Source organism: Zootoca vivipara, chromosome 8 (genome assembly GCF_965207765.1).
Source record: "Zootoca vivipara chromosome 8, rZooViv2.hap1.1, whole genome shotgun sequence".
Taxonomy (NCBI): domain Eukaryota; kingdom Metazoa; phylum Chordata; class Lepidosauria; order Squamata; family Lacertidae; genus Zootoca; species Zootoca vivipara.
In genome coordinates, this window is record NC_142591.1 from 47,086,331 (window position 1) to 47,097,316 (window position 10,986).

Sequence of the window (10,986 nt, forward strand, 5' to 3'; positions counted from 1 at the left end):
ATAATATAAATAGGACACAATCCAATTAGAAAGCTAGGAATTTCCAAGTCGCATCAGTTTTCTTGTGAGTGATCTTGGTATGTTTTGGACTCTCCTACTTAAATTAGTGGCACTTGGTCTTAACTGGCTGGATTGTGTCCACAGCATATAATATACACTGTAATAGAAGGCAAAGGTACCTAGAGGAGGAGGCAGGTTTATTTAAGACAGCTTTGCCAGTTTTCACTATAAGCGTACAAAAATGATTTTAAGACAGATTTAATTTAGGCTTGTTCTGTTGTACAGGTACTATCTCCTACAATCTCAATTTACTCTTCCATTGTGAAACCTGTGTAATATATAAACAAATCTCTGTAGGGAAGCAAATCAATAAAGTGTCTAATTTGATTAACCATGTTTTAAAATTCATCAAGGTAATTCAACGTAAAGTAAACTGCTTACTTGTCAGTATTTTCCATGTCTTCTTTTCATCATCATAATACTGAACCAAATTGCTGGGTAGCCGGTCAGGTCCAGGGGGCAGTCCACCAACCAACAAAAGCATTTTCTTGTTGGAGCGAATTCTTCACCCAAAAGAGAGAGAAGATGAATAACCACATTATTGGAGAATATTTTTAGTAGCAACAAAATCATAACCATCACAGGAATGTTCACTGCTTGTATTTTCTATTTCACTTTTTTTCCCCTTTGGGTTTCCTTTCCCTATCATGTCTCAACAACTTTTTGAATCAAGCAGAAAAAAATAATAAGAAAAGCTGCATAGCCCTCTACTTGTGGAATAATAAGTATCCTTTATGCAATTTGTTAAAGGTTTATTCTAGAATGACCTTTTTCTCATATTATCCCTTTAAATCATCACTCTTTACAGCTGAATACACATGAAATGCTCTGGAGTTGTACTAAGGTTAAACATTAAAGTTGCATGTCAAAAATCGTATTAGTCAAAATCATTATTATAAAGCCATTCTGCAACCAAAGAACCTTGAAAAAATTAAGGTTATGCAGGGGGATTGTGAACCTATTCTTTAATCACACACTGAAACTTAAATTCCAATACTTCTGGCACAATTAGGAGTACTGTGCTAACAGGTACAGGCCGAACTCTACTTACTTACAAAACACTTTTTGTTTTGTTTAATTTAGCCCTACATTGCCTCCCCCCCACAGCCCCTCCTTTCTCTGCTCTCCCTCTGAGCACCACTGGCTATAGCAACACCAATTGGTAAAATGAGACTGTGATGTTGTTGTGAGCCTCCCCAGAGTGGAGCCCTGCCAATGCTTGCCACTGATCCAGCGGCATGAACCTGCTCAAGTGTGCAAAGTCACTCTAATTCCCTCCCTCTGTTTTTCTACCTTCTCCCCCAGGGGGCAGCCACTGAAAAGAGTGACTACCCACCCATCAAGAGCTGGCAATTCGCTGCTATTAACCGTGACCGTGATTCCCAATCTGCCTGGCAGTTCTTAAGAACAGGACTGCAACGTCTCATATGCAGTAAAAGCTGTAATATGCACCCTGGCCTCCATCGCTATACCTGATGAATGCACATTTCTTTGTAACACTAATGGCTTTAACACAATTTCAAGAGAAAAGGGGAGAGGAGACCTAGACCCCTAGATGAGTACTGATGCTTTAATAGTCACTTTACATATAATTGAACATCTATCAGTTACAGAAGCCTGGAAAAGTGATAAAATTCTAAATAGGGAACCATGGTAAGGCAATTCATTCTACTGGGATGTGAAATTTTAACTATATGCACATGCTATGGACGTATGTTATGTGCCTGATGCAAAGTCTCACTGCAGGGGTGCTGACCTACTTGGTTACCCTGCAATCTTTATTGCATTAATCAATGGTTCTGGAAAGCAAAACAGGACTTGTTTCCATTAACTGGTTTGAATTATTATTGAACCATTTTAGGTACATTAAAAAGGGGGCAACATTTCTGATGCTGAGATACTCTGTTAATAAAAAAGCACTTCAGTAAAGGGAGCTTTATCGCTAATGTCCACAACCTGCATTCTTACTCCTACTACTACTATTACTACTACTACTACAAAAGCTTGCATATGTTTGACCAACTAATTATATTAGCACGGTGCTCTAATTGAAAAATTCATGGAAAATGAACTCAGGTGAGTTTGGAATTCTGTCTGTATAGCCTTATTATCTTACTTAAGATATTGAAGGTGCACTCCTATTCAAGCCTACTCAGAGGTAAGCACCACTTAGTTCAATGGGACTTCAGATGTGTGTGTACAGCAGATGTAGGGAACTTTTGGCGCTCCAAATTTTGCTGAAATTTGCCATGCTTGCTGGGGCTGATGGGAATTGTAGTTCAACAACTTCTGGAGGGCCAAAGGTACTACACACTTGGTGTATAAGATTGGACCACAAAGATTACAATTACAATTACAACAAACTAAGGCTGCAATCCTAAATGCACTTGCACCCTCCTTCATATGATTATACGACTCTTTATTATAACACCACAATTCAGTGCTATTCTAATGTGCACATTACACAACATATACAGCTCACCTCCTGTGCTTGGGTTTTATCTCTAACCTAGCAAATCAGAAACAGATGGCCACACAAGCTGGAAGTCACAGGCCAGATGTTATTACCAAAGCTAAGTCCACAGGACTTCCAGCTCTTGTTCAGGCTGCCTGTGTTACTTGTGACTAGTGGTGGGCAAACTCCTCTTGGTCATACCGTGTTTCCCCTTTTTTAAGACACCGTCTTATAACTTTTTTCCTTAAAAAAACACAGGGTGGCTTATTTTTGGTGGGGTGTCTTATGGTGTCCTCGGCTGGGCCAGGCTGCTGGCTCGGGGTGCTGCTGGGCGCTATGCGCAGCGCTGCTGAGCTCTGTCCTACCTGACAAGGCTGTTGTATGTATTAGAACAATACAATGTATGCACAAAGATTTCAGCGCTCTGAGGTGCTATTGAGCTTGGACTCTCCTACATGGGAGGTTTTTAAACCCAGGTTTGGATGGCCAAGGCTTCTCCAGCTGTGACTGCCATCTGATGGGGATTATTTTAGCTGTGATTTCTGCATAATTGCAGGGGGGTTTGACTGGATGGCCCTTGGGGGACCCCTTCCAGCTGTACAGTACTATATTCTCAGGTCTTCAGGTTCACAGGTCTTCTCCATCGGTGACAGGAAAACCTGTGTCCCTCCAGATGATCATAGAATCGAAGAGTTGGAAGGGACCCCAAGGATCATCTAGTCCAACCCTCTGCAATGAAGAATAATCAGCACCATGCTCTAACCAATGAAGCAAATGTAGATATAAATAGGGTTGCCATGTATCATATTCTTTCCAGGACACGTCCTCTTTATCACAGGCAGAGTCGTCATAGCGATCCATAATTAAAAGCAGGAGTTGCCAAATGCGTCCTCTTTTTTGCTTTTGCAAAATATGCCAACCCTATTAAATAATGAAATAGAAAGCCCCCATCGGGCGCACGCTCCCGTCTTCCCACCACATCCCCCTCCGATCGCCCTTTAAAGGCGTTTTCTCCGCTGCGCCCCTTTTAAGACAGGCCAGACAGAAGAAGAAAGGGGCGAGGGCTCTGTTGGGTGCTCCGAGCTGCTGAGTGCTCCGCGCGCTCCAGCAGCTGGTTCTGGGCAGCGGGACGGCAAGCCTCCTTGGCCGGGCAGAGGCAAGGCCGCTGGCTCCGGCGCTCCGTCCGGCGCTGCCGGGTGCTCTGAGCTGCTGAGCGCTCTGCGTGCTCCAGCAGCTGGTTCCTGCCGGCCGGCCTGAGGCGAGGCCGCTGGCTCCGGCGCTCCGCCCGGTGCTGCTGGGCGCTCTGAGCGCTCGGCGCTGCAGAGCGCTCCGCTCTGCAGCAGCCAGTTCCGGGCGGTGGGGTGGCAGGTTTCCTCGGCCGGGCGGAGGCAAGACCGCAGGCTCCGGCGCTCCGCCCGGTGCTGCAGGGCGCTCTGAGCCGTTCCGGGCGGCGGAGCGGGAGGTCTCCTCGGCCGGGCGGAGGCGAGGCCGCTGGCTCCGGCGCTCCGCCTGGTGCTGCTGGGCACTCTGAGCGCTCGGCGCTGCAGAGCGCTCCGCTCTGCAGCAGCTGTTCCGGGCGGCGGGGCGGGAGGTCTCCTCGGCCGGGCGGAGGCGAGGCCGCTGGCTCCAGCACTCTGCCCGGTGCTGCTGGGTGCTCTGAGCGCTCGGCGCTCCGGAGCGCTCCGCTCTGCAGCAGCCGGTTCCGGGCGGCCGGGCGGCAGGTCTCCTCGGCCGGGCGCTCCATGCACTCACCACTACAACAGCAGCCGCTTCCCAGGCCCCGCTGGCTGGCTGGGGCGCTTGGCGGTCTCGCTTTTAAAATCCAAAATCTAGTCACTTAAATAGGATCTCAGTCTAATTCAGCAACATCTTACTGCCAGTAGTGGCCATAAGGAGGGTGTTAGTTTTCATACACGGCATGGAGGTATGTCTTATTTTCGGGGTATGTCTTATCTTTCGCAAATGCTTAAAAATGCTGCCATGGCTTACTTTATGACTACGTCTTAAAAAAGGGGAAACACGGTAATTGGGCTCTTAAAAACAAACAAACCCAAGTTTCTCCCAAACTCAGAAAATAGCTTAGTTCTCTCAAACCCAGTTCTGAGTCTGTTTCAGACTTGGCTGCACCCTGATGATGATGTTGGAGCATGATAGGATGTGATCCATTTACACGGGGCCATCTTTAGCAGATGCGGTGTCGGGGTGCAAATATCTGCCCAGCGCCCCCAAATTACCATGGATAGTGTTGGGGTGGCCGTAGCTTGGGAGGCTTGGGAGGGAAGCTGTGCACCCGCCAGTCATATGCTTGGCTTCCATCCTAAGCCTCTGCGGGGATTGCTCTCCTCCTGAGGAGGCTTGGGAGGGAAGCTGCATGCCCGCCAGCCTTATGGTTGGTGGGGCGCAGCTGGTGGGTGTTCAGGGAAAGGGGAGGCCGCTGGCAAAGCCGCACAGCTCCCCGACTCGCTGCGGCACCCCTGAGAGGCCGGTGCCTTGGCGCGACGCACCACTAAACCCTATGGGAAAGACGGCTCTGCATTTACCGGTACACACCAGCTTCATCCCTCACATTTGCCTTTTCTGTTGCTCTAGTGCAGGCATCCCCAAACTTCAGCCCTCCAGATGTTTTGGACTACAATTCCCATCTTCCCCGACCACTGGTCCTGTTAGCTAGGGATCATGGGAGTTGTAGGCCAAAACATCTGGAGGGCCGCAGTTTGGGAATGCCTGCTCTAGTGACAGCAGCGATGACAGGGGGAAGGTGGGAGCTCTTTCTTCCCTTCTCTAATACCTTGCATGTTACTTAAGGCTCAGCGCCAGACACACTGGTATGTGGTTTTCCAGCACCACTGACATGGGAAATGACATTTTGCAGCACTTCTTGTATCTAGTACACAAGCATAGCTGCACACCAGACATCAGTGAGGAGAGAAGGGAAGAAAGGGCTCACTTCCCAAGCTCTTGGTGCCTCACCAAAGCAACAACAAAGGAAAGGGAATGGGAGGAGACTTGGAGGTGTGGGTGTGGGTGAGAGGGAGAAAAGCTTAACTTACTTTCTGGCTCAGAATTTTAACCAAGTTACAGAACTTTTAGGATTGTAACGCTTGCTTCACATTGAACAGTATCACGTATCTGTTCTAAACTGTTCTCAGATAATGCTTGGAACGATCACTACTTGTTTTTGTGCCCCTCCCCCATTTTCAAAATTTTATTTCTATAACATGACAATATGTACGGGTAGCAAAAACCATTATACATCAAACAATCACTATTTGTGACATTTGTGCCACAGGTGGGCCTCTGGATAGTACATTATTCAAGCAAGGGAAACGTTTCATTTACAAAAGGAGTAGCATTGAATATGATCTAGAAATAGGGCTTGGTGTTAGTTTATTTGCCAATTTATATTTAGCCATCATGCCAAGACTGCCTCTTATAGTAAAAGATAGTTATTACCTGCTTAAAAAGAAATCAGACACAGAATAGCTAGCAGGCAGGAAACAAAGTTAGTAAATTTAAATTCGAGATCCCTTTGACCCATGAGATCAGAATCAGCTCCACAGTCACTGTCAGCGTGGACTACCTTCCGATTCATGCCTGATATATGAAAATTTCAATAACGCTCCATTCTACCCAATCTCTCCAAAGGGGGGAGTAGAATAAACCATGTTTTAATTTGAGTTAAGGACGGCTGAACACATAACAAGAGACTGAGCAACGTTAAGCCATAAGTCACCTAAGCATGGTCATCCTTAATGAGAGAGTAAATTGTTTATTCCAACCGCCTTCTGTAGCATGTTCTATTTCTATCACAATCAACTTCACTTGTACTTTAAAATTCTGAAAACCATTGTAAGTTTGGCCAATAAAGAAGCTTATTTCAATTTTTTATTAGCTTTTGCATTTCACATTCATCTAAAAAAACATCTTCAAGCCTCATAGCACTATGAACAAACAAAAAATAGTAAAAGTTGTCTTGTCTGAGGTGCAGGATGACTGGCGACACTCTGATATGAATTACCAAATAGTGGTAACAGGTAATGTATACCTGGGCCCAAATTGCACAATGTGAACATGTAGAAACCAGAGCTGCGTATGTGTAGCCCTCTTAAAAAACACACAACAACAACCCAAACTGACAACCAACAACTGCAAGGTGTGCCAGTCACCTGTTCAGTGGAGAAATGAGAAGGTGGGTTGTTGAGACAGACCACAGTTTCCACTGCCAAAAACTGATTTGGTGTGATTTTCAGCTTATTTGAGGAATCTACACATGCACAGATACTGCTGGACTGAGGAACCACACATTCAGTATGGAATCCCTTTAAAGATGCATGCAGAAGCTTGCTTCTGCACATGTTTTGCACCCCCCCCCCAAAAAAAACACACACACCAATATCCTGAGATTTTAAAAAATAAAAAATGACTACCAGAAATCAGTAAAAATGCAACATTATAAAAGCAATCCACAGTTAAATCCTATCAACTATTTATGGAAGGCTTTCTGCAGTTTGTGGGGCCTCAGAACAGAGAAGGAAATTGCTGATACAATTGCTACAACAAAAAAAGAAATAGAAGACAGTTGGGCACCAAAAGTGCTATAGAATTTGTAACTTGAGAATGGTATCTAGCTAAGTCACATTCAGAGTAGATCCCCTGAATTCAGTAGACGTAGGCTGATAACATAGTAAAAGAAAAGAAAAATGCAAACTTTATTTCTGAATGCTGTATGGAAAAGCACACGAATCCAACCTTTGAAAGGGGAACTTGGAAGGGCATATTTCAAAGGTCTAACAGCCTATATTTCCATGCTAAACGTTGCTGCATATTTTGTGATTTTAAACATCTGTTGGGATTTTCTCACTACTTGTCCCCAAAGTGGATCTTGGCATGCAGGAATTCTCCTTTTATACCTAGTTTCCCTCCCTTATACCAATAGTTTCTTCCTGCCAACCTAGCAGTTCCTGCCAACCTAGCAGTTCGAAAGCACATCAAAGTGCAAGTAGATAAATAGGTGGGAAGGTAACCGGTGTTTCCGTGTGCTGCTCTGGTTCGCCAGAAGCGGCTTTGTCATGTTGGCCACATGACCTGGAAGCTGTACGTCAGCTCCCTCGGCTCTCTCGGCCAATAATGCGAGATGAGCGCGCAAACCCAGAGTCGGTCACGACTGGACCTAATGGTCAGGGGTCCCTTTACCTTTACCTAACAAACTATGGTCACTAGCCAACATGGATCCATGGCTTGTAAAGGTGAAACAGACTACATTCCAGTATGGACATAATGACAAGACAAGGCTTCATGGCTTGTTGCTCCCACTCACACCAGGGTAGGGGTGAAGTCAAAGCAATTGGATAGCATGAACTACCATGCTGCTTGACCCTGATAAGCTATTAACCATGGCTTAATATTATGTGCAAACTAGCCATATATACCTCAGCAGTTCTAAACGGTATAGGAGTGATATAGCTGTCCATGCTGAAACCTCTAATGGTTTCAAAATTCAGGCCCACTTCACATCTTATTAATAAGTCAAGCTTATTAATTACGTGACCTATGGGACCGCCTCTCCTGGTATGCCCCGCGGAGGACCTTAAGGTCCACAAACAACAATACTCTGGGGATCCCGAGCCATAAGGTGGCTAGATTGGCCTCTACTAGAGCCAGGGCATTTTCAGTATTGGCCCCAACTTGGTGGAACGCTCTTTCACAGGAGACCAGGGCCCTGCAGGATTTGTCATCTTTCCGCAGGGCCTGCAAGACAGAGCTGTTCCGCCTGGCCTTTGGGTTGGTCTTAGTCTGACCCCTGTGTTTTCCTCCCTCATGGCTTGGATTTATGGACTACTTAAAATGAGGCTGCATTTTAAATTTTAATATTGTATTTTAATCTGTATTTTAATTAATTGCTTTTTATGTTTTATTGTAATTTTATTGGTGTTAGCTGCCCTGAGCCCAGTTTTGACTGGGGCGGGCAGGGTATAAATAATTTTTTTATATTATTATTTATTATAAGCCAAAACATTGTTTAGCAAGAGTGTGTGAACATGTGGACTCCTAGAAATGTCTAAACCCATGCTTATAATTAAGCTCTCTTCAGACTAACCACAAGCTGTAGCCAATAACAAACCTTGGTTGGAGCTCGTGTTTAATCTGGACAGTGCTTAACCTAGGTTTGCCACACATCAGGAAAATGTCCGCCATGTGCTGGTTTTCGAGTGTAAAAATGGCATCAGGGGGGAATTTTGCCAAATCAGCAAAATGTCAAGGAAAACTCAGATGTATGTCAATGTGATGGAAGGAAAAAGCAGCAGAAACAGCTCCAAAAACTCAACAATTTGGGGTTGTTCCCCAAAAAAGCTCAACAACATTGTGGCGGGTATCAGAAATTTTACTTTTTGAAATATGGCAACTCTAGCTTAACCACGAGCCTGGATTCAGATGACATGCTAAGTCAGGCATCCCCAGACTCGGCCCTCCAGATGTTTTGGGACTACAGCTCCCATCATCCCTAGCTTACAGGACCAGTGGTCAGGGATGATGGGAATTGTAGTCCCCAAACATCTGGAGGGCCGAGTTTGGGGATGCCTGTGCTAAGCCAAACCTTCTCATAACTCCACACAGAAGCAAAAAAGGACTGGGGAGGAGCAAAGTGGCTTGAGATCCTCTCCATTAGCCCACACTTTTACACTAAACCAATGTTTGGGTTAGTGAAACATGAATCAAGCTATTATATTTTAGGTCTATCTACACCTAAGACTTTTCAAGTTATAAAGTATGAATGTCAAAAAACATGTTTACAAATATGAACATACATATGTGAAACGCTCCAGAGACATTTTTTGGGGGGGGGGCTCTTGAATTAAATATTTCCAAATTCTGCAGATGGAATAAATTCATTAGCATAACATAAATATTTGTATCTGAAGAAGTGTGCATGCACACGAAAGCTCATACCAAAATAAAAACTTAGTTGGTCTTTAAGGTGCTACTGAAGGAATTTTTTTATTTTACTTCGATCCAGACCAACACGGCTACCTACCTGTAACCATAAATATTTGTTCCACTCAATTTTAAGACCTGCCCAACTGGTTTTTGTGTGTGTGTGTGGGGGGGGGGGGGTTTGGCTTCTATGTTCACCTGTTATGTGAAGAACTTGTAAAGAAGGGATTGGATTAACAAAACAAAACAAAACAAAACAAAGAGAAGGGGTAATCTGCAAAAGAAAGAAGACAGCTGATGTGCAAGTCACAAAGTCCAGAGCTGGAGTTCTGCTTAGAAAAGAAGTCCTATTATTTTGGTTTTTCCTGCAAGTTCCCCCCCCCCAAAAGCTGGAGGTTTATGTGAGGATTCTAACAGCAGACAATTTAAAGGCAGTATTAAACACTGAAGTGGAAATCTTACAAAAAAGGAAAAGGAAACAAACAGGAATAATGTGTATCTTGTTCCCGATTCCTCCTGATTTTTCTTTTATATATGTAACTACAGTACAGTGTCTTCTCCTCACTTGTTTCTTTTGCAAAAGTTAATACTTGTGTCTTAAAATTATTTCTTCTTTCACTTTGTGTGGCCACTTCCTTGGTAGCCACGCTACATTTTTCATTCACCTTTCCTTTCTTTTATGAACATGAAATAGCCAGGCCAACACAACTGATTTCACCTATTGGTTTGATTATGCTATTCTTGTTAAGTCACATAACTGGATCCCAAGTGCTTTTGCAACATTTTGAAGTATTTTCCTTTCATCTTGCTGTATCCCTCCTTCAGATTACTGATACAAAAATGCACCAATATTGGTGTTTGTTTTAAAGAAAAATCAGCCCCAGGAGGCTGCAATTCTGAACACAGAAACAATAAAGCCTTGCTTAGCCCTTTGTGCATTGAAAGTGCACACTCCGGTCCTACCAACCCCACCCGCAGCCGACATCAAATCATCCACAGAAATGATTTCCTTAGTGAGGTTCTCTTAGAAATATTATCTGGAAACTTGCTCTTGCAGACCTGGGGGTTGCACCCTTATGATTGCACCCTTATGATTGCCATTACCTTTAAAAAATGTTTTGGGGAAAGAGAACCATCAACTATGTCTTTTCTTCACTGTCTTTCTGAATCACCAGCTTTTGCCTCAGGCCAACAGAAAATTTGTACCATGTAATCTTGATTTATCATTAAACATTTTGTTTAGACAAACATTAATAGATCTTTCTTTCTTTCTTTCTTTCTTTCTTTCTTTCTTTCTTTCTTTCTTTCTTTCTTTCTTTCTTTCTTTCTTTCTTTCTTTCTTTCTTTCTTTCTTTCCTGTGGGGCTACGTAAGTAGGTAGGTGAGCTTAATTTCTTGAACCCATTCAAATGAATCTCTCACACAAATACTAGAACCAGATTCATTTTCTTGGCCTCCACAGGCTCACTGTATCACACTGCATTCAGGATTTACCCCAGGCAGCATGGTGACCTACTCAGAAAGCTTTGGCAATCTTCT

At 44.1% G+C, this 10,986-nt stretch overlaps 1 protein-coding gene across 3 annotated transcripts in view; it reads right to left on the reverse strand.

Moving 5' to 3' along the window:
• The window catches only part of KLHL14 (kelch like family member 14), a 62,979-nt gene that overhangs the window by 37,557 nt on the left and 14,436 nt on the right, over nt 1-10,986 (reverse strand). For all 3 annotated transcript variants that reach the window (XM_060277848.2, XM_060277849.2, XM_088675452.1), the window contains exon 3: nt 442-563. In XM_060277848.2, coding sequence (XP_060133831.1) covers nt 442-563 — 122 coding nt within the window. The remainder of the gene's footprint in view (nt 1-441; nt 564-10,986) is intronic.